This window comes from Haliaeetus leucocephalus, unplaced genomic scaffold (genome assembly GCF_000737465.1).
Source record: "Haliaeetus leucocephalus isolate CR32 unplaced genomic scaffold, Haliaeetus_leucocephalus-4.0 Scaffold395, whole genome shotgun sequence".
NCBI classification, from domain to species: Eukaryota; Metazoa; Chordata; class Aves; order Accipitriformes; family Accipitridae; genus Haliaeetus; species Haliaeetus leucocephalus.
Genome location: NW_010972831.1, coordinates 3,175,891 through 3,202,870, shown reverse-complemented (window position 1 = coordinate 3,202,870; position 26,980 = coordinate 3,175,891). Strand labels below are relative to the sequence as shown.

The 26,980-nt window shown below is 47.9% G+C and overlaps 1 protein-coding gene across 1 annotated transcript in view; it reads right to left on the bottom strand.

Annotated features, from left to right (window-relative positions):
* LRRC75A (leucine rich repeat containing 75A) overlaps positions 1-26,980 on the bottom strand; it is a 94,038-nt gene that overhangs the window by 45,157 nt on the left and 21,901 nt on the right. The window contains exon 2 of the mRNA XM_010573590.1: positions 15,456-15,584. Within this exon, the coding sequence (XP_010571892.1) occupies positions 15,456-15,584 (129 nt within the window). The remainder of the gene's footprint in view (positions 1-15,455; positions 15,585-26,980) is intronic.

Genomic DNA, 26,980 nt, shown 5'->3' with positions numbered 1-26,980 from the left:
ATCCAGAAGCAACCCTTTTGTAAAGGAAGGAACATTTTTGAAATCTTGCAAGAACTAAGAGGAACCACTTCTCATCAGTGTTCCTGGTCAGAAAACTCATCCCGTTACCTGGCAAAACCCAAACCCAGCAACCAAACCATCCAGTACAATTTCAAACCCCAGGCCTGCAGCAATCTGGCCAGGTATGGAGGAACAGGAATAACAGCGCCAGCTACTGTACAACATGCCCCCAAACTGAAAATATTTTTGCATAAGACTAATTGAAGGTTGCGGCCATGATTAGCTGCAAGCTCCAGGCTGAGAGCATGTAGCCTAAGCAGCACTTCTGGTCTTCACCACGTTATTGGAGAAGCCTGACAGACCGGCAGGAGCAGCAGCTGAAGGTGTCCCTTAGCAGATGGCATGTACACCATGCCAGGGCAGACAGCATCAGCTCTGGCAGCAAGCACGGCAAAATTAACATTTTGTGGAGTCCTGGTTGACAGCAGCATAAAACTCAATGAGGGAGAAAGTCGGCAACTGGTGCAAACCCTAAGTGGCCTCAACCTGGGGATTTCTGGGCAGGAGGTGCCTGCAGGGATAACCAGGCTCTCAAGCTGAGGGTAACCGCCTGACCCATTGCTCCTCGCCATGCTGATTGCAGCCGGTCTCCAGAAGGTCCCATTAACTCCTTGGTCCGAAAGGAGCAACTGACTTTGATCAAATTAACCAAATACTCGGCCATCGGGCGTGGCGCATGCATTAACTTCATGGTTCAAAAAACCCCAAATCCTCTGCTTCCAGGCAGAGCTATCAATGGTGCAAACCCTTTCCCCAACATGGTCCAAACCACAAAGGCATGAGATCTCCACATCTTGCCATCACATGCTGGTTGCAGAGGTGGGACTTGATGCTGACCTCCCTAAGATGACCGGCAAGGGACTGAGCACCAGCAAGCTTAATTCTTTTGCTCTCAGTAAAGGATTTGCTCCTGTTCAACTCTTACAAAAAAACAGCCAGACCAGTCCAGCTCTGGACTGGCCTGACACCACAAAGCCACCGCCAAACCTGGGAAACCACTGGCTGAGGGCATCTACGCTGGGCACGCTGGGCATCCTGACACAGTACTGAGTGCTCACCTAGGACAATCACAGAGTACCAAGGACCCCAGCAATTAAACCCTGCTTTGAACTAGGCCAAATTAGGAGCTGGTGAAGCTGCAGCAGTAGCGGAACATTGAAAGAGGAAATTTGTAGAAACAAAGCAAAGAAATGGAAACCAATTTTGCAGCTCAGGTCCTGCTATGAGCAGTGCTCACCATCCGCTTTGACGAAAGGCCAAAGTGCGATGCATTAGATTCAGTGTTGACACACTGAAATGAAAAGCAATGTACAATAGAGCTTATCAAGAGAGCCACAAGTACAAGACGAATGGGATCGCAGCAACTCAGGAAGTTATTCAAAAAGATCCTGGAGTAATATTACACTTGGACTTCAGAGAAGCAATTAAAGAAGGCAATAAAATTCAAGGTGATAGATGGCCCTGAGGGGAACATGTAAGATAAAGGGAAATTGCAAAAAAGAATATAAAAATCTTTTGAGAGAGCTACTGGAGGGTACCCAGCTTAGCTTCCGCAGCAGAGGATAAATAAGCAGCAGTCAGAATGATGTGGGGAATGGCAGGGGATCTGCAAGCTGCTTTGCACCCATTAGCTGCATTGCCCCACGCTGTGATGCCTAGTGCTACTGACTCCATCCTCAGTTGAGATGTGCAAAGCAAAATTGTGACTGTGGAGGAGGCTTTTGAGCATCACCACTCCAGCACATGTTCCTGACATGCACAGTAAGATCCTCAGCCAAATAAATTGGACCCACTTCAGTGCTATAAACAAAGTCAGTAATGGGAAAGCCATTTAGATGACAGTGTTCAATCCTGGAAGGGTCACTGGACAATCCTTTTAATGACAAATGCATCTGTAGCCTTCTGATAGACACAAGGAGTTATCATAAAACAAAGCAAGCAGCTAAAAATCCAGAAGAGCCATTCATTACCCTGGAAATATGTCAGCAAACAACCGACTCGTGAGTTAATCATTCTAGCTGGTGTAAAACAGCAAAGACAGAAAAACACCCAAGGTGCTGCACTGACTGGACTGCAAATGGGAAGAGGGGTCGGAGGTGTCAGCCTCTAACGTCTGCTGAAGTCAATGTATTCAGTGGATGATGGCACTCGCCTTCCTCCTACGCACACAGACAGGGAGGACTGATTTCAGAGCCTTGGGGGACGCAGAGCCCCTGGGCAGCTTGTCTCCGGTGGGGTTCAGCCGCTCCCCATCACTCACCGCCACTGGCCAAGAGCGGTTTGCAGGCAAAGCTCTCCCCACGTTTTGGCAAACAGCATCATCCCTCACCTACAGACCTGATATCTCTACTTACCCGCGTGGCCTCAGGCTGCAGCAAGCGCGGCATCTCCAGGGGGGCTCCTCGATTTGCTTTTTAGGCTCTCAGACCCTGCTCAGGGGCAATGCGCACAGGATGGAGATGCATGCTGCAGAGTGATGGGTGCACAGAGCTTTGCACGGTGTCCGTGATACCTCCCACCATCCTGCCTCGAGCAAACGTGGCTTTTCAGCCAGACCCTGCCCTAGCCACTCTCTCTGCAGAAACCAGCATTTCCCAATGGTTGGGAACCGCAGGTCGGAGCCCAGCACCTGCCTTTGCTGCTAAATGCAGGAACCGCTTGCCATTCTTTGTACCCCTCTCACCCCAGGGTTAAACCAGAAGTAGATTATTCGGTTATTTATGTCCCAGATGTAGGACAGCACGTAGAGATTTTCCCAGCTCAAGCCGTCTCCTGTGGAGCCTGTGTCTCAGCTGCACCGCACCAGATCCCACGGGAAGCAAACCCCAGTCCAGTCTGTTATTGCTGTTGGAGGAGAGCAGGAGTGTCCCCGGGATACCACTGCAAATATTTATGTCATTCCATGGGGGCTCTCAGCCCCTTGCCGCAACCCCTGGGAGTCTCATGATGTGCACGAGAGCCTGGGAAGAGGCGGCAGCGATCCCCTCGCATCAGTCCCCGTCGCTCCCCGTGGCGGGCGGGCACAGAAATGTGAATCCCAGTGCAAGGGCACAACCCTCAGAGCAACGCTCGCCTTCGACTCATTAACCGCTATGGGGCCCTCATAGGCACAAGAGAACTGGGAATTTTCTTTTTTTTTTTTTTTAATAAAGAAAAAAAAAAAGATAAGATCCCAGTAACGAAGCAGCAGCTAATAGCAGTGCCTGCTCTCCAGCCAAGCTCTCCCAGCAACAGCTCCGGGATGCAGCGAGGCTGGAGGGAGTGGGGTCACTTCATCAAGTGCTCCAAGCAGATGCGAAACGACGAACGCGGACGCAAGAGCTGTACTGGGGATTTCCTGGAAAGCTGGATGGAAAGGAGAAAAGGGAAAGTGACAGAGAAATCAGGAGGATTAGCAAATTACCTAATGATTGCAAAACTCTTTGAAGATGGAAAGGGTGGGATAAAGCTCTTACCCAAATCCCCAAATACCCCAAACTGAGATAATCGCTTGCTGGACTTTGGCCAGAAATTACAGTCCCGGCCATCTATGAAGAGCATTCACTGAAAATCCCACTGGCCACTTCCCTACCTGCAAGATCTCAGCTTTTTGCATTTCTTTATTACTTTTTTGCCCACCAGAGAGAGTGCAGCTGCATCCCCTTCAGAAGGAGCAATTATCTGGTGATTCCCTGGGGAAGGACACATCGTACACGTGGGGTGAACCAGAGAGAGAGGCTCCTCTTGCCTCATCAGCACCCCACGGGGTCCTGACCCACCCCAAATCTGCAATGCTGCTCGTCAATACATCTCCTCTGTATGGCTGGGTGAAAGCACCTCTGAGACCTGGCACAGCCAAAACCCTGAGGGGCCGCAGAGCCGCCCCAGCAAAGCGATTCCGTGCTGGGGGCTGCAAAGGCAAGAGCTTGGAGATCAGTAGCAAAGGGCAGAACTTCTCCTTGCTCCAAGAAATAGCCTGAAGCATATGTCAAGACAGCTGTGATGCTGCAGATGGGCTAAACACGAGTAACTCTTCAAATTCTGGGATCAGCGCTGGAAACGCGACGGCTCCCGAGACCCAGAGGCGTTCTGGTTCAGCCCTGTTGAATGCAATGTTGTGCACAGCCCTTCCCAACTCCAGGCATCGCTTTCCCCTACTGTAAAATGCTGACAACGTTCTTTCCCTTCTTCATACAGGGGCACGGAGAGCTGCTTGGCAGTAACGGTGTTTTATCCCCAAGGGCTTTCAGCTCACCCTGAAGCAGCACGGGTACTCAGGACCTCTGAACCCCCCTGCAAAGGCTGACCACGCTACCCAGCAAAGAAGCTGAAATTTGGAGTACATGCAAACCAATGGATTTTACTTCGAGTCAACGGTACGGGGCAAAGGCAAGATTTGGGGCAGGCGATTGCACCGTCGCGTAGGACCCCGTACCTACATCACGCGATGCCGCTGAGCCCTCGCTAGCTAAGCTCCACACACTCCTCGGCAGGGCTCGCTTCTCTGCCCTTCCAGAGACTCTAGACATATCATCATCTCCATCTCTTCCCCCAAATGCTGGGGAAATGCCCTTACTTCGCTGGAGAGCAGCGGGGATGCAACAGGGCTAACCAAAACGTGTCCTGGGCACTGACAGCCTTCAGTGGTCAGGGTTTAAAAGTAGGTGTACCAGTTGCTTGCAGCCCCAGAATAGCGAAGATTAGGTCATAATATCTATTAGAGCTTCTTTCACCCACCTTGACAAATGGTAAGCAAGGTTTTTCTGCCTGAACCAAGTCAAATGTGACCATAATCCATGGCTGGGCAATTCCTCAGCCATCAGCAGTGGTCTATCAATAGAGAGGAAACCCCTCCTTATGAAAACCCTCGAACTCTCCTTACTAAACCATTCATTTCTGCAAATCCACATTGCCAACAGACTGTTTGCTTGCTTAGTATTCACACACCTCTGAGTTAGACTGGAAACAGATATTAAAATACCCATCCAAGCGCCCAAGTCACCCAGCTCTCCCCTCCGGCTATACCACAGGAGAGGTCCCCACCGCGCACTCTGCTCGAGGTAAACAAATAATGCTCCTGCCAGGAGGCAGGGAATCAATATGCTTCCTTCCTTTGCGGTAAATTATGTCCTGATTAAAAGCTAAATGAGCTGAACTCAAACGTCAATTACCATCAGAAAACATCAATAAAATATGTTGTTACTGTTTAATGAGGTACCTGTTTCTTCATCCGTCATTTCCCTCGGGGACACTTACTTGGCGTTACCGGAGAGGCTGGAGGCGAAGTGTGTGGCAGGGCGGACATTCCCAGATGCTCACCTCGGGATGGAGATGGGAACCTGCCTTTGCACCGGTATTTCTGTGCAATGACACACAACTCTTGGCTGCCAGAGCTGTGCCAGAAGGGTCCTTAGAAAAATTCAAAGTTAATCAGGGCAACTACAGCCTCACCCACAGACTCTGCTTTAACCCCGTGGGAAGCTCAGCTGGGTTGTCTGCATCCATGTGGCACCAACAGCATCCAGGCACAGGCAAACTCTTCTGCCCGCAGCTAGATCGATGTGACACCAAGCCTGGACAGTGTAAGAAGTGGTAAAACCTGGACAGTGGTAAAAAGCCATGCACACCAGCAGGACTCATTAGGACTGCAAGCACTTGTTTGAATTATTAAGCAGCGTATTGTATTGTTCACAAAATAGTCCACAAGCTTGCCAGCTCTAGTGACAGCAGCTCAGCAAATGCTTTCTTCAGTTGTTCATCCTTCTTCATCACAGTTTTTCCGAGCTATATTCCCCATCCTGTGATTTTCTGGGAGCAATGGAGAAAGTCTGCTTGACCTAAATTGGTTTTGTGGCGTGGATTGCATGTGAGTGGCTCTTCGACGTGCTGCTTAGGTGACATTTTTTGGAGGGAAGCGACGCATTAGGAGACCAGGGACTCAATTCAGATGCTCTCCACATTTGTGCGCTCTCAGTCTCATTATGCTCTATCACATCGACAGGGCTGAGAAGCAAATCCTTCCTGTGTGTTAACAGACTGACTTTTCTGAAATTTCAGAGCACTTTCATCCAGAGACCAAAAACTGCTGCCTCTGACAACCCTCTTGGAAAGCTGGTATCGGTCTGCAGGCAGAGGAGCAGAGCACACAGCTGACAACCATTCCTTATACTGACTTGAGGGTCTATGGAAGAGGCAGGTAAGATCTGGCTTCACCACAGGAGATGGCGCAGACGGGCAAGTGTGAAATGAGGAAAGAATATTTTCCAGAAGACAACCTGAAACCCCCAAGCACCTCACGTAAAAATGTATTTTTTCTTTTACGTCAAGGCGGAGCTGCTGAGCCCCAGGGGCTGCCACAAGACAAATATTAGACCCTTCTCCAAGAGACTTCACCGACACTAGAAGTGAGCCTTGCTCGTCATGGCCAACAGCTGAGCATCTCTTATGGCTCTTTTTCTTGCCCACCGTGAAGGCGAGGCCACCAAAAAGCAAGGTGAGAGGAGCCTCTTCTCTGTCCAGCCACAGAGCATCAATGGGAGAGTCAAGAGCAGAGGCAGTGGGGGGTCGCTGTCATCTCCTATGGGTTTTTTCTCTAGAGAAGAAATTGGGAAGAGAAACAAAGAGGTGGGGAAGAAACAACTGACCCACTGTTAGGAATTGGTAGATCCTTCCAAAATACAGCCACAGACCTTTTCCTTCTCTTTTTGGCATTAAAATACTTGTGCTGACCTGCCCCCTTCTCTTCTGCTTTGGATTCAGCTCTGAAGATTACTTTGGCTGCTTGGCAACTGCTGCCTTTTGAGAAAAGATGGGGCCACCGTGAAATATCTTTTCCTGCTACTAGTTCTTTTTTTAATCTTCTGCTCCAGCTCAGGCCTGCGTGACGATGCCCATCACTGACAACTGGTGTCACCCAAGATGCTCTCGACTGCTCGGCAGAAGAGGGGAAGCTGTGTGCACGCAGCGCTTCGTGTGGCACCTGACATTTTGGAGGCATTGCAAAAACCCATCTCCAAGCTGACAAAATCCACCCTGCGGCATTTTGGAGGGTTTGCAGATGGTTATGCAGTGGTTAGGAAAGGTCGTCTTATTATTCTGGGAACTGAGCGAGGGGGCAATTCTGTCAGCCAGTGTTGAGATTTTGGGTTTAAGCAACCCAAAAGAGATAAAAAGATAAAAGTCACCCTGGCCATGCTGGACTTTTTTTTTTTTCTTTTTTGAAAAGCCTCAGTCAGCTCATCCAATAACCATTTGTGTTTATACAGCCTCTTTTATCCCAAATTGCACTGCAGCATTTCGGAGACTTTCGAATCACAGATTCTCTATTTGTTGACCCCCAGATGGGATCAGTTAGGTAGCTGGGAACGTGAGAAAGATTTCTTTGTCTCTTCACACTGCAGTAAAAGTTGCACACATTGCCATGCCTTAGCCCATTCCCATAAACTCCTTGGTACTTTTTAATCCAAGGGAATTTTTTATGGCACTGATAACAGGGTGGGCCGGGTGGGCTTCCCCAGGCTGCTCCCACACACCTGCCTCTTCTGCACCGAACAGGCTTAACTCCCATCACCAGCTGAATTTCTCCTTCAGAGACATAACTGGTATAAAAGTCTGCAAAGAGATACCTAATTCTCATAAGTAGGCCATCATTTTCATAAATTAGCCCAGGCATCCACTAGCTAGCCAGAAAGTGGGGTTACCCCATCACACACTGCCTCGGAGAGGGAAAAACAAAAGCAGCCCAGGGGTTAAGGGCAGACAAACCCTACACACACATGCCCCTAACAAAAAATGACAGTGTCTTGCACAAACACAGGCCAGTTCATCCTACAGCCGTGACACTGGTGCTGTGGGGGAATACAGATTCAGCATCTTTTACAAGGCATTATTGCGTGAAATATAGTTAATCTATCTGACATTTTAACATGTTTTTTATAAAGGACAGGAACACTCTCCCTGGGTTCCTACACCATGAAGTGCACTTAAATAAAGGGTTGCATCCTGCCCCTTCCCCGCTGATGCTGGTGAGGTGTATTTTTTTAAAAAGAAAAATAGATGCCAGGAGAACAGTGCCACGGATCAGGCTCTGATTAATTGCTTGACATCCCCATGTGTAAACGGGCTGAGTGTCGGGGAACAAATTCATCAGGCAGGGAGGGACGAGGACGGTGCAGGAGCTTCCTTGCATCACTCGGGGTTTGGACAAGGAGGCTGAGGCAGGGCTCATCCCCTCTCCCTCTGCACTCCCATTTCACATACGAAACCAATAACTTGCCAGTAGTGGTACCATCATAGCCCATCTAGACTTCACTGTTATTCCCTTTTAGCCTTAATATAAAAAAAAAACCTGCAAAGTGCAATTTTCCCCTGTTTCCAAGGCAGTCTGCTCAGCTTTAGCTCACACATAGGGGCTTTAGAGAACATCTCTCTTTTTGCGAAGAAAAGATGAGCAGAGGGCATGACACATTAAGTTAGGAAGGAACCAGAGTTGTCGTTAGTAGGGTCTGAGCTTCGCAGCCTGTTTCATACTGCAAGACAGTTTAATGTATTGCAGATGTCTTAAATACCCATAAAGAGTGATCTTCACACTTGGAGCAAGACCAGCAAAAAAAAAAAAACAACCAAAAAAACCAACCAGGAGCCATTAACACAGAATACAATTGACTTAGTTGCATCCCTATCATCCGCTTTGCTTTTATATCAGTTATTTGGGGTTTTAGAGGGTTTTCATTCATAAATCAGCTTCCTTTTATGATGTTTCTTACAGCAAAGAACAAATAATACTTAGTGCTCTCATAGCACTTTGCATCTGGAATCTGAGAGCTTTGCAAGAAGCTGTGTGAGATGCATTTTCCTTGTGCATCTAATAGCAAAAGGAAAAGGTAAGAAACTCGTTGAGGCTGACAAGCTCACCCAACAGACTGTGCCTGAGTGTCCCTCAATGTGTCATCACTTCATACCTATAATTTCAGCTCGTACTGCTGTAAAAATGAGTGTGATGTCAGAAACTTGGAATGATAATTTGAATTCAAGATCAAATAATAACACGCATGGTGGAGGAGCTGGATTATGTGCTTGGTTTGGGGATAAAGGCACCGAGTTGGTGGTCATGGTATCCTGACTATATTCGTCCTATATAAACTGAGTTTATTAATACCGTTTTAGCCACATGTCACAGCACACAGGATAGTAAATACGAGGAAAAATGCTCATTTTAGCTTCAATGCATCTCCATCAGAAATAACACATTTTAAAAATGCAGGGCATAAAAAACCCAATATCATCTGTAAACTCAATCCTTATACCACGGGGCTGAAGAAGAGTATGAAATAGATTATTTCATGCAGGTCACAATAACCACTTTTTCTTTCCATACTTTCTTGTTTTCATGGGTGACAATTCACGTAATCAAACCCATACTGCAAACCTGACCAATTCAGAACTCACGCAGGAAAAGACATCCGAGCCAGGGATGCGGCTAAGCATATATTTCTCAGATGACACAGGAGCAAACAAGAAAATAGATTTTCACTCTATCCAGAGCTACACAGGCAAAATACATTTTGTTTCCAGTCCCAGCATGTCACCTCTCCAACTACACCAATTGCTTAGAAGAGTTTTTAAATGCCCTCTCTAGCACATTGCTGTCACCATATAGCTTGAAACACTACGAATTTTGGTGGGGCAACTGAGGACCACGTTATCTGTTGTACACAGCTTCCACCTGGCCACTGACTGGCAGAAAAGCCTTCTTCCACAGAAAGCAGCAGGATGGGGATCAGCAAAGCCAAAATCTCACTTTGGACTTACTCTGGGCACCCATCAGGGGTTGGAGGAGCTTCCACGGTACATCCCCAGGACAGTAAGATCTGGTGCAATCAAACACCCCAAGGTCGCAAGGGAAAAAAGCAGCCTTTGCTCAAGGCTTCACTTTCTCCTCTCCCCTGGCTCCGCTCAGTGCTTATCCCATGTTCATCAAGTCCTCAAACCAGAGGAAAGCCTGACTCACTCCCTATCACAGTCATCAGTCATCCATACATGTGGCTTTGGTCTGTGGAAAAAGAAACCGGTTTAATTTTCCAATAGTTTATGGCCAGATATTCCTGCTGGCAAAAAGAGCTGTGAATTTTTTACAGGGGCCCTTTGCTCCTTATGCATTTGTGTTTTCAGCTCCTTTGCCTGGAACAACTCCCACTGGAAACCTGAGCGGCTGGAGGAAAGATATGGGGCATCAGGGCAGCTCTGTCCCACGCCACGCGGCTTTGCTGAAGTGTTTTGTCCCCTTTCCCCGTTCACGGGGCAACCCTGGACAGACAGACAGACATCATAGGGACTGAGAGCACCAGCAGCCTCCTTACTCTGGCACCGTGTTTTGGAAAGGGCTGGCTTCAGGCTGTGCCTATAGCTGAGCTGTTTTGTGAGGAGCCCGCCTGGCACCTTTCCACGGGGCTGGGGTTTGAGAGAGGCACAAGGATAAAAGACTGTCCCAAGGTCATTGCCATGGGGAAGAAAACACTTGTTCAAATGTCTTTGATCCTATGCAAACACCCCCTTGAAGTGACGTTGGAAAACTTGCTGCACAATATGAGAGTTTCCTGAAGAGCAAAGGTTTACAATAGCTGCACAAAGCGATAAATACCAAGTGCAACATCTACGGCCGCCACTCAACACAACGTTCACGTGCAATGGCAGCATTTATTCGACCTGAAAGCTTCCCCACCAGATAGCAACCCGGCAAGCCACAGCCAGAGCTGGGCGGTTGCTCTCGCACGGCTCCATCGGCATTTCTGGAGACGCCGCGTGGTTGTGCTGCAGGCGCGTCCTGGCCCCTCAGGGAAGGGGTACTCAAGACACCCGGGTTCGGTTGAACTCCCTTATATGTTTGTAAGTAAGGACGGGACCAAATCCAAACCCTGACTTCCAAGTGATCTGGAAAAGAGTTTTCACTTGGCTGCTTTAGCAAAAGTCACCCGAACACAAGCGCCTCGGGGAAGGCTGAGATCTCAGCGGGGTCTGGAGAGACATGATCCAGCCTTTGCACGACATACCCTGACATCCATACGAAAGCTCACCCAAACAATTTCCGCACTCGGGCTCATTCAAAGCACTCCAGGCTCCTCCAGCACAAGTTAAATTTTTTGCCTTGCTGCTGGTTTGAATTTACTTGCTGGAATAAGCATCCACTGAACTGTGCTGAGCCGCAGCCACGTTGGAGAGCCCAGGCCAACTTTTTTTCTGGCCATACAGACCAGGACATGTTTACCCAGAACTTGGAAAAACAATTCAACTTTTATTTAGCTCAGAGGAGAGACCAAGGGGTCACCTTTAAGCTAAGGGTGGTATAAATAGAGGCTGAGTGAAAAAAGCAACGTACAGAAAGTCGAGGAAGTGCTCTCTCCAGGAGGGAGGAGGAAAGCAAGACCCCATAACCCTGAGCAGACACATATTTAATAGAGCAGGTTAACAGGGACCAGGGTCCAGGTCAGTCCCGTTCTTCAGCCCCATCCGTGCCACCTCTGCACGGACGTGGGCAAGCTCACAGCTGCCTCAACCTACATATTCATGTATATTCGTGCCACGGGATGCAATGGCGTACCTTCAGCAGGCAGAGCAAAAGCCAAAACTTCTTCAACACTCCTGGCCCTGAGCTTTCTCCTGCTCTTGTATGCCGCTGCCAAGTCTCTGTCAAAGAAACTGCAGGGAGGGAAAGTGGTCTGGGGAGAAAGAGGACTGGATGCTGGAAAATAACCCAGGTGACTAAGGCATGCAGGGTTTTGGGGACATAAAGGAAATCAGTGTCTCAGAAAAACACCACCAAACACTGGGATGAAATTACTTTTCACCCAGCATCCTGAGCTGCCAGAACAAAGAGGGTTTAAAGCACAGCTGGTAGCACCCAAAGCCCAAGCAAGGCTAAGTCACGGACCAGGAGCTGCAGCACGGTCCTGCTGTTGCTGGACTTGCTGTCTGTCACCTGCACGATCCCTGCTTTCCACTCCAAGGCAACACCCGTCAATCTCCCAGGGATGCTCCAGGGCTTAGCAACTGTCCGCGAGCCCCTGTGGCTCCCTGACGGAGCGCCTCACTGCCCGGCAGAATACGGCGATATTTTCTTTGCTGTATTAATACAGCTGTTGCCGCTCTCACGCGAACACGTGCCACCTGCCAGCGTTTCCCAGAGCAGCCTTGTACGGGACCGCTGGTCCGGAGAAGCCATCCCTTGCTCTGGGACCAAAGCAACTGCGTGGTGCAAACCCCGAGCTGTGCAAAGGAGGGAGAGATGACCAAGTGCGTCCAACAAGCGGCATCTCATGCAGAAGAAGAACCTCAGTGCTGCATGGGCTGGATTTGTGTTTGCATGTTTTACCACCACGGTTTGCTAGAAGCCCATGATTCAGTATTAGGAGTTTGTATCTCTCTGCTTACACTGGCGCTAACTTCTTCACGGCCTTTAGTGCCAAAAGAAACGTGCAGGGAGACATGCGAAAGCAGGTATTCGGCAGCGGAGCAGTTCGCCTTTGCATGAGCGGCCTCGGGTTATTTTTATGAGGACTGCAAAGCGCACACTTGGCTGCAGCTCACCATTAGTCTCCCAGGGCAAAACATGGAGGAGAAACCAGCTTAGTCACGACGCTTTGGAAAAGGGTAACCTCAGCGGGGGAACGGGGCCTCTCTGCCTGGAAACACGCCCGTCAAAATAGGTTTCTCCAGTTTCCCATCTCATTGCCCCATGGGGGAGGAGAGAGGAAAGGATCTTATTCTCCATAAGAAAAGGGAAAGGGATATATTGGTATCCTTGTAGAGGTTTAGCTACGCAGCACAGGGATGTGACTGTATCTTGAGCTCACGCTGTAGGACATGGGACATCCTTCCTCAGTCTAGGGATGGAGATTTGGGTCCTTGATGTCCCCAAGCCATGTCTGCACACTGCTGCACTCGCTCCGCCCTTCCCAACACAGTTTATTGAGTGTAGAGAGTTTTATGAAGCACTTCCAGAGCCAGTTTCACACTGTAGCCCAGGCAGACACACCCCGAGCATCACCACAGCCTTTCCCCAGCAAAATTAAAGAATTGTTTAAATATTTAAAAAAAGCAATCTCCCTCATTTTTAAATAGCAGCGGAGGCTATTATTAAGTAAACATCCACACGAAACAGCAGTGAATGACTCTGTTCCTTCATACACTCTTACAGGAAATTAAAGACCCATTATTAGCACTAAGTACAGGAGAGTGATGCCTCCAGGTCCCAGCTGGGACCCCTGGCCCATCACACCAGGTACATCACACTTATGGACGGTCCCTTCCCAAGAAGAGCTTAAAAATGCCACATGCAAATAAAAGGAGGCATGAGATGGGTAAACGCCTTGCAGTTCAGCAGCACAGACGAAAACAGATGAGCCAGCTCTGAGTTTGTTGTCTCCAGGAGGGAAAAACAAACAACCAACCCTCCCTCCAACAAAATCCAAGGATACAGAGTGCAACAAGTGTACTCTTGGCAGAAATTCAGAGGTCTGATGAGCTCGCTGGGACCTGCTGGGAGATACACACATCCCCTCCAGGAACATCTAAAAAATATCTGGGGTTCACCGTGTGATCTCCAACAGTGGCTGGGTCTTGCTCAAATGTCCCCTCCCTGAGATGCTGCTGGGACATTGGTGGTGCTGCCCTCCAGGAGGGCTGCAGAAAGGACGGCACCCCCCTGCATCACAGGGATGGACCCACAAACGTCAGGTACGCACCCCGCTTGGGGCATTTGCACCTCTCCTCCCCGCTCCAGGTTACGTCAGTGTACGAAGTCTTACATGCTGTAATGAACCTGGATGATTGATGCCATGGCGCTGCTCTAGGAAGCTCTTTGCCAAGGACAAAAAGGCATGGGAAGGGTTTGGAGGGCAAGGAGGGAGTGTGTTGGGAGGTGGTTCCTGGTGGCCCTCAAACAGAGCTCCAACACATCTGCAAGCGTGACCAGAGCCAAATGCAGGTTATGGGGGTGGAAGGGCTCCCTTTTTGCTTGAAGTGAACTTTTTGGTAGCTTATTGGTTCCAGACAGCAAGTTCAGGGAAGCCAAGCAGCTCCCACACTCCCAGGGAAGCTGTTACAATGAAGACATGCAAACCCTCCCTTGGGCTTACTGGAAAACATCACTCAACGTCTTCCTACAATTCACACCATTTGTTTTAAATGTAACTTTAATTCCTGACAAGCAACATGCAGGTGAGAAGAAAACACAACCATGATAGATGAGCCTTCAGCTCCCCCACCACACTCGGACCTGTACCAGCCAAGATGAAACACGGACAGAAATGTCTCTTTAGGAGGAAGCCCATTCCTGGGAGTTTCAAGAGGAGTTGAGGGAGCATCACCGACGACAGCTCCCGCTTGCCCTACAGCCTGCATGGTGCTTTGCAGAAGAAAGGTATTTCCTCTGAAAGGTGCATATCTCAGATATTTGCAACTGTTTCATCTTTGGTGCACGACATGTCACCGTGACTGTAGTGCTAGGACACATCACATCAATTTAGTGCCATCCTCCCAAAATTACAGGTAGGGAACTGTAGCACAGGAGGACTAAGAGATCAAAAATCCCCACACATCTGATGCCACCTACATCTCCCGCGATCGCTGTCTGGGAGCTTTCGGTCTTCTCTCTTCCCGCTCTTCCTCCTTATCCAGTGTGTTTTGAGAGCTCAGACATTTCACACCTTTCTAAGCCTACGCTGCTCTGCAAATCAGATACTGACAGTATTGCTTATTTAAAAGAAAGCTTAGGGAAAGAAACCTTCATTATCCAAACAACCAGTGGCCACCATGCAAAGTCACATTTACCATGGAAGGGATGGAGCCAGCCTGGGATTTTCAAAAGCCCTTATGCTGCTATAGCCACCAGCGAGCAAATGGGGCCAAGAGTTTTAAAAGCCCACATCTGCCTGGGGCTACATTCACAGAGAAACCTGCTCATGTCAGAGCCCAAACTGCAGCCCATGGAGGCTGAGCTTTTTTGGAAACCTAGCCTTGAAGGCACAGCCAAGGACTCTCTCGTCATTTGGGGTCAGGATAAATATCGCACAAGGGCGAGGAACGGTCTGTTATCCTTGCGAGGCCAAAAGTGTTCCTGATGGGGTAAGGTCTTTAACACAGAAACACAAAGTGGCAGAAAGCAGAAATAATTTGCAAAACAAAGTGCTAACACTCAAAGTACTAACATTAGGTGAATGGCAGCCTTGGTCAGCTGGAAAGCCCGATACTGTGGAATCAAACCACGATCTCTGAGCAGGTCCTCTTCGTCCAAACACACACAAGCACAGCAGTAACCGGGAGGCTTTTTCCCTGGCGCTCAGGGAGAAGCTCTACACTCCCAGCAGACCATTTTCCTAGCCAGCACAGTTTTAGAGGTGTGATGAGACCATAGTACCTACCGGTTTGGGGCAGTGGATGTATCTAGCAAGGCTGATGATCAAGTCATGAGTGATTGGATCCACCAGGTTTCGAAAGCTGGCATATCGATAGAGGACGTCATCCAGAGAGGTCGACTCCATTCCTAAGTCCTGCAGAAAACAGTGTAAAGGAGCAATATTAGACGTGCTACAAAAGCCAGTGCTAGCGCAGATCTTAAAATTAGCCCACGTTGGTGCTCCCCATGAAGAAGCCAAGAAGAAAGTGATCCCCACCAGCACCCAATGCAAGCAGGGGACACATAAGCATGTCACCCTGGTGCAAGCTGCACTCCTATGCTTTATCTGCTTTGCAAAGAGGCGTTAGGGCTGCAGGATAAACACCCTCATGCCACTCACGAGCCATAAATCCACCAAACAGTATGCTTGCAACAACGTAAAATCAAAGATGACTCCAGAGAACACGACAGCTTGATCAGCATGAAACTGGAATTGGAGAATAAATATAGCATAGATGTGCTCCAGGTCTGCTGTGCATAGGGAGGAAAGAATGAACCTAAAATTGCAGCAATGGAAACAGGAGGATAAATTGGGGGGTTTTGGGAAGAGTGAAGTGCTGGACTAGATTGCCTGGGGAAGGGGTGGAGGGTCTGTCACTGGAGACTGGACAACGATGTGTCAGGAACAGTTCAGATCAAGCTGATCCTGCCCTAGGGATGGATCAGACCTCCTGAGGTCCCCTCCAAGACTATTTTCTATGATTTACAATCCTTAGACATAATAATTTGAGGAATTTTGGCAGACAACTCATCATTGTATGAAATATGTTAGTGCACAGGGGCGAGGAGGGGAAGGGTTATATATAGTGTACTCCTTTTACTTCAAATATTTTATCTCTGCTATGTTTTGTTCCTCAGCAGCAGCCGATCGGGGATAGGACAGAACTCCTCTCAGATGAACGCACATTGCAGCGAGGTCCACTGCCACCCCATAGGATGGCCAGAGCCAGTCCATCCAGGAGATGTGCCTCACAGGTCCTGTCCAACACCGGAGCTCCAGGAGACCTGGCTCATCTTCCAAGCCTGCCTTACTGGGTGAGCTTAAGCAAGCCATTTTCCTTTTGCCTTTTATTTTTGAAAGGAATAAGATGTGTATTTCTCTTCAAAGGCTTGCTTTCACTCTTAAAAAATGAAGCCCAGAAGCAGCCTCCTCTATTTGGTATGGATGGGATTTAGCAAAATGAAGACCCATGGGTCTGCATTTTAGGAAATTCGTCTCTCCTTTGGGTAACGCATCCACCTTCCCACAGCAGAGACACCACCACACCTACCCCAAGGCATTTACTTTCCAGATGACCTCTACAAGACTCGGTGGGCAGGGACAGCCCCACACCGAGACCTGCCTGCCACTCTGCCATGCATTTTGGCAAGAGAGAGCCCTTATGCTACCAAAACAACGTGGAAGCAGTTGTTTGATAGCCACCACTGAATAGTGGAGATGTAACTTGGCACGGAAGAACTGACCACCAGCGTTGCTCCAGTGCAAACACTTGTGTAGGAAGTCACAACCTCTGGTCCTTCAAGCCCTCAGTGGCAAGGGGAGCTGGGTTTGTAAGCTGGTGGAACTGGTCCAGCTCTGAGTGTCTGCTCCTGCTTCTTGAACCAAAACCCAGCACAAATGAGGAATCATTTCAACTATCCATGAAAAATCAGGCAATGACGAAAAGCTCATATCTGTATCTCCAGTAGCAGTGAGAAAAATTACTCCTGACCCCCAAGAACAGCCACGCTGCAGACAAAGACTTGTCCACAACTGCATCAAATGCCAAGTCCTCCTCCCACATAGCTGGTGGCATCTGGCATGAGGAGTTTCATGATATTTGAAAACACATGTGTGTCTGGGGGTGAAAAGGCCTGCTGCCCAGAAATGGCAGCGCTCCCAGGGATTAATTATGATGCCATCAAACCAAACTGGTCCAGTTCTACAAAGAATTTCAGGCTGAAAATTGCTGAGCTGCAAAAATGAAATGGAAGTTTCAGGTGAAGAAGGAATGAGCAATGCAAGAAAGATGCATAAAGGGGAAAGCATTTGGTGCTCTGCTTGTCTTCTTAGGGAAAACAAACCGGCTACAGGGATGAAATACAGGAGGGGACCCTGAGGGCAGGGAGTGCTGTCATGTGGAGCTGGGGAAACCAAAACATAAAAGTTATTTAAAAGGTGCCAGTAATAGGAAGGTGCCATTTGGCCATGTGGGAGTCTCAGTCTAAGTAACTCAATTAAAAAAAAATTGAAAAATGTCTGACACATAGCACAGGGCTGGGACAATCTTATTCACAATCATCCTGCAAAAAGCAGCCTTCCTGACTCTCTTTTTATTTATAGTTTCGACTAATAACTTGTTATTTATTGAACATTTTGCACTTCTGCAGAACTTGCCATGTGAGGACATTAGAACATCTCACAAACACAAATTGCACTTATCACTCACGACCGCAGGTACTTACATTTTGAAAGGATGCATTTAAAAGGAAGGCATCACACAGAGGCATTATCTCCCTTACAGAGCTGAGCAGAGCAGCTCAGTGAGATGTTAAGCCCTGCAGATGTGAGGAAGGAGTCCATCTCAAATATCTGCTACAGCCAAAGCACCGCAGCTCACAGCCCTCACAGTATAAATGCAGCTTTTGCCCAAACAAGTAGAAGTGCAGTAGGGTTGGATATAGCTGCTGTTGTAGGAAATCAAAAAATCAACATGGCAGTAAGAAAGTAGCTTTATATGGTCTAAAAACTCAAAAAAAAAAAAAAAGGGAAAAAGAAGATAACCACAGATCTAAGTAATCTCCCTTTGTACCCGTACACACGGATAAGGACCAGGCAGAAAAATAGAAATACAATTCAGGAGCTTCAACTATCAGAAATCCATGATCCCTGTCAGACCCAGGACACAGATTGGGACAGAAACGCGTGGCTGAGGGTGGGGACTGTCCCCAAGTCCTGATGATGATGGGTTTAGCTGTGTGTTAAAAGCACCCCAAGACAGCCTTCCTCCGGCCGATTCCCCCCGAGCTCCAGGGTTGCAGTTTGCAGCTCATCATTGACAGCCACACACGCAATTTGTTAATAATTTACATGACAAAGTTCCCTTTCTCCTGCCCCCAGTGTTTTAATACAGCAAATCCAAGCCAATAACACTCTTGCAATAAACTGGAGCCTGTCCTGAGCTCAGAGATGCTCCAGCCCCAATGAACCACATGGGAAGGCACATTGGTTGTAGGTGCTGATGCTCTGTGACTTCAGACAGGCTGAAAATTATCATCTTCCCTTTAAAAAAAAAAAAAAAAAAAAAATCTATTCTGCCTTCAGACACTGGCTGTAGCAGCCAGAGGGATCTCGCATTGCATGCAATTACAGCTCACGCCACAAACGAGGTGTCAAGTCTTCAGCGTACTGGTTTCCTTGTTATTTTTAGGGGCAGCACCGCAGCACTGAGTGCGTTAACACCGGCTTTGACTGCAAACACACCATTTGGTAAAAAAGAGCCAAGACAGTTAAAAAAACCCACACAGGTAGGGCTATTGTCCCTTGCCAGGAGCACCTAAAAAGCCCCAAAACAACAAACCCAACTGGCCACAAAACCCAACTGGCCAATGCGCCCACTGATTGCAAACATCCCTAGTTTGAAAAATACAGAGGCTGAACTGATTTATGAACTATCCCACAGCTTCTGCCAAGTTGGCACTTAAAAAAAAAAAAGAATTAATCTCAGCATTGAGATCTAGAGCTAAGATGAGGGCGTGTGCTGTGCTCTCCAGGAGCAGCACTGTGATGGCCATGCCAGCCCACCAAGGCTGCTCCGGCATGGTTGGGTTTAATTAGGCCGGAAAAACTAATTCCTTTGTTCAAGACCATCTTCCTCCTCATGTATTTCTGCAGCGCATGGATCCACAGGTGATGGCACACAACCGGGTGGGTTCAGGAGCTCGGGCTCCTTTGCAAGAGGAAAAAAAGGGAGAAAAAGAAATTGCACAGATAATGTAGAGCAGGGAGTTCCCCAAAGGAAACTCTCGCTCTTTCAGGGAAACACTTCTCCTAACAGCAGTGTGGATGTTCCATTCCCTGTCTGGTAAAGCTCAACATTAGGATTAAGCAGACATCAAGTAAGAGCTGGATTTGGCCCATGGTCATATGGCATTGCTGGCAAACACCACGCACTACCGAAGGAGCCGGTCTGGGGGCACGGTGGAGGTAATCCCACACACGCAGCTCTTGACATACTGGGATCTTTGAGGATCAAACCAGGCTTAGCATCTTGCCACTTCTCTTGAAGCATCTCAAAACTCTGACAATTTTGTCTTAAGCTAAAATTAAAATGTAGAACCAATAAATCAGAGAATTTCTCCTCCTCTCTCCTGGGAGAGCTTACATTTTTCACATGAAGTATTCCCTCCTCCCTCCTGGTACACATTTTTTATGCACAGATGTCTTTCTCAGCTGCTCCCTAAATCTCTCTGCCACACCAGCATTGTCTCTTTTCCACCACATGTAATATTTTAAAGCCACTCAAGGCTGAAACTTGTTGGAGGCCAAGTGATGAGCTCATCTGCAATTTAATAACTTAACACCAGTTCATGCTGTCAGCAGCAAATCACAAATCGCTAGCTTTGGAGAAAACGCCCAGCATCTGGCTCGAGTCACTTGGGGTTTTTTTCAGCACGTTCCCTTTTCCCAGGGGATCTTTACCTGGATAGCAAGTGCAACTTCCAATAGGTAGGGTATAAGGGTTTAAAATTATGGTATTTATGAGCCAGGCAGGACCATGGCTTTCTTGGTGTAGGCTGAAGGGGTGTTTTTCTAGTGTGCATCCAGAATCCTGCACCCTGCTGAGATGGTTTGGGAAGGTTTGTGCATGTGCAGCAGGAAAAGGGGAACATCTCTGCATCCCTGAGCCACCTCGAGCTCCGGGAAGACATTTCAGAGCAGCACATTCAACAGCACATCTACCCCCATGAGGCAGCCGGCGCTGATGCCCAACTTGAGCAGGATTTGGGATTCACGACACGAAACAAGTAGAGAAAGTCAGGAACACAGAATTGACTGAAAGCAACCCAAAGGCTGCGAGTGGATCACAAAGCACCGGGGAAGAAGCGGCCGAGCCTGACGTTAGGCAGCTCCCTGCAACTTGTTCTGCTGCCCTTGCGTTCATCTTGCCAAACCGTGCCCTTTACTGAGCACATCAGCTAAAGTCTTGCTTTGCCAGGCGAGTCTAAGGAGTAGGCAGAGGAGATCACTTTGGGGCTGAACAGAAAAGCAAGAATCTTGCTTAATTCATTTTGCTGTGCATCCTCCCTGCCATCACCCACGACCTTCCTGCAATTTATCTGATTTTTTCCAGCTTTAGGAGGCCAAGAGAAAGCCAAACCACTTGTCAGTCCTTGGGGATGGCTCACCCACTGGAAGGAAAGCTTCGCACAAAAAACCCCAAACAAAAAAACCTGTGAAGGAATTAGAAATTTAAATCAAAGAAGTCCAGCAGAAAAATGCAATGCCTCCCTCCACGGCAGCCAGCAATGGAAACTTCCCAGCCACAGCCATGAAAGGCATAGGAGAACCCAATTATTTTGCAAAAACACTGAGCCAGGTGAGAGCCCACGCATGGTCAGTCCTGCTGCCTCACAGAGCTGATGCTGTGCTAGACGGTCTCTTCAACCTGGGTCCCTTTTGCAAGCAACACCCACAGAAACAGCCCTCCCACCCAAAACCCAGCCCCAACTAAGAGCCCACCATTGACTTCCCCAGGCCAACACTACCCAAGCAATGCTGTTTTCCCAGTGAAAAAGGAAAAATAAATGCAAGGCATTTGGGAGCTGTACCCTCAGCTTATCTTTCCTTTGTGCCAGGTAAAACAACTTGTTATTCCCCTTCTGCTGACTGTCAAAAATTGCAGCACAACAACAGCTAACAGTTGAGCAGCCGGCTTTTGAAGCTCCAAGTTGTGTTTCCATGAGACGCAGCATCGTGTAATACTCCCCTAAGCCACAAGGAACCATAAACAACGGAAGCCAAGCACATTTTTGCTTATTAAACTATTTATCACCGCAAATTGAATTGCAATTACAGGAAAATTCAGCAGGTCCACGTGAGAAGTCCTACAATAAAGCAGATTATGCTGTTGCTGCTTTCATTAACATGGAACGAATACAGTTACCAGCTGCCCAAATGAGGTTACTGTGTAAAATATCACCCCAAGCTCCTGCAATCACAGCTGCTCATAAATAACCTGATAGCTGCTATTTTGGCCAGTACCTCTTCCAAAACTGTTTCTTATCTCCACTAATAGCCAGGGCCACATAATGAATTTCCAAGCGGAGAGGTTGGTATTATAAACAAGGGTCGGGCATGAAGGAAGAGAAGGATTAATATTGTGCGCAATCAATCATCTGCAGCAACTTATCTGGGAAAGATGATTTCATGAGGTGGGCATTAGCAATGCAGTGAGTAAGGTCAGCTCAGAGAGACAGGCATGTGAGATGTGACTCAACAGCAAGCACATTGTGGGTTGCTCAAAGGCTACGGGGTTGTTTTTCTTGACGGAGGACATATTTAGCTGCTCAATCCCCACGTCTTGTGAAGTACCCCCTTGAAAACAAGCAAACAAAATATTTCTTGCCTTTGATCCTTAGGATGTTCGACTCCATCACAAGACCTCCGATGTCTGGTTGACTTAGGAGGTTAGTAAGCCACAGTAAAACTTGGTATTTATGGATTTGCCAGCTGCAATCAGCCATGGCTGGCCACAGCGTCTAGAATCAGCCTCCACCTGTTTTGCACGTGATAAGCCCTCCGGCATTTGCTTCACAGCTAGTAACTTTGGTGCTGCTTTACTTTCGTATGAGATAAGACCAAGCAATGTGGAAGTGCATTGCTGGAAAGATTATCTGCCTGGTGCATTTATTGCAGCCCAACAGCTCTGGTCATCCACGTACACCCCTTATAAACCATGCATTTATACGTTGCAATAAGGTGTTTTACACATGCTATAAACAACTTAAATCTGAACTGGGGATCCTAAGGAAACACAGCTGAAATAATCACACTGTCCAGCCATCTCCTCCTCTTCCCCAAACAGCTTTTTAACACAGCAACCAATTTCAAGGGTTGGGAGAGAAGTAAAGCATCTGAAAGGTAATGACATTCCAGGTTTTGGGAAAAAACAGACCTCAGCAATGCAAAGATGCCCAAGTTTGCACCTTTGAAGAGGGCAGGCAGCATTTAGCAGCTACATGTGGCTTGGCTGTGACCGGTGGGACCAGTATGTCTGGAAGGGGCATTGCAGAAGGCACCTTGGGAACCTCCAAACAAACCAGCAATTGCTACTGCAAATTTCTATGTCTAATCCACCCAAATGGTGCAAAAATGGAATTTAAATATGTGGGATATTTTCTGTTTAACAGAGTTAATTTTCATTTGGAACCAACGATTGCTCATTCAAGCCTCAAGTGAGGGTGCAGTTAGAGAAGAGAGTGAGTGTTTCAGGGAAGAAGTAAACATTTCCCTAGCAGACTGACTCAAATAATAAATGGTGGCAGCTTGAACCCCCTCCAGGAGGCTGGAATTATAGAAACTCGAAGAGACAGATTAATGGGCAGAGATATGATGCCGCCATCCAGATAATAAACAACTGCGAATAAGAGATTTGCAGAAGAATGCGCTGCATTTATTTTAAACTGTGAGGCAAATGCAATTACCCCAATTGGAGTTTGGCCAGACCACAGCTAACAGACTTCTTTAGGAAACTGCCTGTGGATGTTTAATGAGAATAGATAGCCTCAGCTACCCACCCCATCTTGATTTACGGAGCCAGTGGGATCCCAGTATAGAAAAAGCTTAGAAACATTATTTGGGGAAGGTGACTCCAGGATTTGCTTTGAACAATTCAAGCAATTTAGATCCATCACTGCCTTTAACACAAGCATTTGTCTTAAGCTCACAAAATATTATTCACTCATCCCTTCGAAACCAGCGGGAGCTGCCTGCATCCTGGTTTCCCATTTAACCTGGTGCATCAATCTGGGGCTCCAGCCCCAAGCCAGGATCCTGCTGGCCACGCAGAGCCTGCACCAGATGGCTTCTGGTGGGACTTGTCACTTCTTCCTCCTGCTCCCCAGATGGATGGGTGACAGCAGCAACCTTCCAGCAATACACCCCAGCCAGTCTCAGCCCTAAGGTGCAAAAGCCTCTTTTGCTCTGCACCAAAAACTCTCCCAAGGACAGCGATTCCCCCAAGGTCTTCCTCCTGCAAAGGAAAGACAGGGGAAGAAAAAGGCACAGGTCTAAGGGCAAGACACAGAGAAGGCTGTGAGCAAACACATCGGTCCCTCCAGTTTGCCAACAGCTGAGTGCAAACACCGAAGGGCCGCTCTCATGGGCTCCTCGCCTCCTGCTAGCCAGCTCCACCCAGAGCCCACCACATTACATGGCTAAAATCCAAGGAAAAAGGCTAATGCATCAACCCTGCAAGACACCCACCCTATAAACTCTGCTCTTGCTGCTGGAACTCCCATTAACAACTCTGCGGTGAAGCATTAAGAGGAAATATGACAAATTTAATCAAGCATCTTCCATCTTTGTGTGTCTGCTAAACGAGCTTGCTGGAGCAACCCAGATGCCAACTGGAGTGTCCAAACCACAGGTCAGAAGCAGAACTTCAATTTATCATCCCTTTTGCTCTCTGACTAGTACCTTTCACTATTAAAGGCAGTAGGGGTTGCACAAGGACTCCTGCCCCGGCACGGGTCAGCGGCTGATCCCCAGGATGAAGCCTACGCACCAGTCCCGGCCTTGACCGCACTTGCTGCCGGCTGCCAGCTCCTAACTGCACCGCTTCTCCCTGCCACCCCACATGCAAAAAACCACTTATTTTCCCTTGCAAAAGTCTCTGGGATCTCTGTCGGAAAACAGACTTACAGGACAGGGCGCATCTCATCTCCTGTCAGGTAAGGATCCAGACTTGTCACCTAAGTTCAGTCTACTGTCAATTCATATGAAGATGGTGATTCATCCTATTCTAAGGCAGCTGGGCTGAGTCAGTCTCTGGATGTGGCTGTCTCTCAGTTATCTGCCAAGAAAAGCCCCTCTAATTAGCTTATCCTAGACATTTACTGTTTAGGCAACTGGAGCAGGAAAATCCCACTCGTACTCTTCTTACCTTTGTTTTCCAGCACAAGCAGCATAGAGCTCTGCATGGCTTTTGTACCCACTCTTCCAGCAAAAGAACAGCCCCATCTGTTTTGCAGCTGATTACCCACCAATACTAGTTACATTTTTAAGTTTTGCTTTAGGCCCCACTGTTTTGTTGGAGGTAGCCAGGAGCTCAAACAACTCTTGTCTTTGGAAGGTGACAGTAGAAGCCTTGTGGGCACTGAAGACTTTTATCTGTGCATGCAGACATTGTACCATGTTGTGTTCACATGCACTAAATACACACACACGTCTTTATAAAAACTATTTACAGTAACAAAAAAAAAAGGCAGAACTGAGATCCTTGCAGGAAAGGGGAAGAGATTTCCAAATAGAAGATGACACTGTCAGATGAGGAGGAATCACTTGTCTTCATAATTTCCACTGCCTGTTAGACACCGCCCTGGTGTCTGGGCATACAGTAAGTGAACGATTCCCGACACAAGAGCAGCATTTGCAGTCACACACCTTCCCCTGTTTGAAATTACAGACGAGTCTCCCCGCACATGCTACGATTGATGAGAGTTCTTGGAGCAACACCGAGTCTACAAGCACCTCGTGCAATCTGCTCCTTATCCCCCACCTGCACGTACTGCATTTCATTAACAGTAACAAGACAAACACCCTTGCTTTACACATTGCAAATCTCTCTCCTAAAGGATATGCTAAGAAAAGAGTCCAAAAATCTTAACTCAGATGGCCCAACCTTAATAACGGATCAACCAGGCAACAAGGTTTGAGCGACTGTGCTGTCTGTCCATCCTTCCACCTCTCCGTCCTTCCCCAGGTAACTCTGTGTGTCAGCCAGTCTCATTAAACTCTGGGAAAGGGGCAAAAGTCGCAAAGGTAATTGACGCCCTGTAAGTTTTGGGGAATCGGTGTCGGGGGAAGGAAGAGACCCCGGTAAGGAAAGGACCAGGACTTGGCTGTGGCAGCAGATGGATGGACAGGAGGACAGACGGTCTGCACCTGGGCTAGATGGTCCACAGCTGCCATCAGGGTTGCCTAGCATGGACCTCAAGGAGGACACTGGGAGAAGCTGGATTTTCCTGGAGCTGAGGTTTGGCTGATGTGATGGACAATCAAGATAAGCCTGCAGGAAAGCCAGCCTCACCCGGGCCTGCACTGGGGACCACCCTCTTTTCTAACGGAAAAAATGAGAGAATGGGAGTCCTCACCTCTGACTCTTCCCTGCTCTAATCCAGTCACCTTCTCCAAGTCGCCCTCACTTCACAGATTAACAAAACACGGCAGGAGCTGCCTGGCTCTGGCATTAACTCTGTTGAACCAGCCTCCAGTTAGTGTGAAAGCAGAATTTATTATCTTGGCCCACTTGAGCCCCATCTCCTGTTTCCAGCAGCTGCCACCGTGAGAGATTTCAGGATAGGTCAGCACGGGTCTCCTTCTGATGTACAACGGTGCAATCCTGCCTGCCGGGTGAAAAGCCCTCTGAGTACAGCGTAATCAGCTGTTCCCAGGAGCAGGCGATCCCAATACAGCCAAGTACAGAAGGAATTGTGAATCACGGTTGAAAAGTCACATTTGCTTTCCTACCCATTCAAAAGGCTGCTTTCTGAAGATGTTCCCTCCCTTCCTCAGCCAGGAGAGCTGTTGCAATCCAATGATGGAAAAAGAAACTTGATAATTTCAGGGGATCAATCAGGTCTGTGTTAGCAGTGCTGCCAAAAATGCTGAGATGGGGATTACCCACCCCTATCCGATACGGGGTTTTTGTTTTGATGTACAGCTCTGCCAAGCAGCAAGCACGCAGACAGCCATGAAAGCCACCGGGAAACACTCCCACATCATCCCCAAGTACTGAAATTTCCAGGCACATCATGCTGAACTTGCAGTGTCAATAATGATGTTACCATATCACCGGGAAGTCTCCTAGACCCCTCCCACCACCCAAAAGAAATCAATCCGTTACTGCACATACAATAAGAGCTTGCAATCCAATAACTGCTATCTAAAACCTGGTTTCACTTCCAAGCCCTGGGTTGATTATTATTGCATTAGCTATGGAGGGACCGCTCAATGAATGCTAAGCTCTACTTCAAAGGGGCTAAATTTCAGCGGTGGAAGACTATACAAATGCTTTGACAATTGCTTCGGGATCCTTCAAAGCAGATAGGTGCTAGAATAAAACCTAAGATCTTATTGATACAGGTGTTAGTAAAAATAAGCATCAATGATTCCTCAGCACAGCTCTTTTCCAGAGTAGGTTATTCAAGGGAAGTAATTTAAGACATCTTTGTGAGAGAGAAATATTCAATTAACTCTTTAAACCAGCTGCCATGGAATGATGTGAA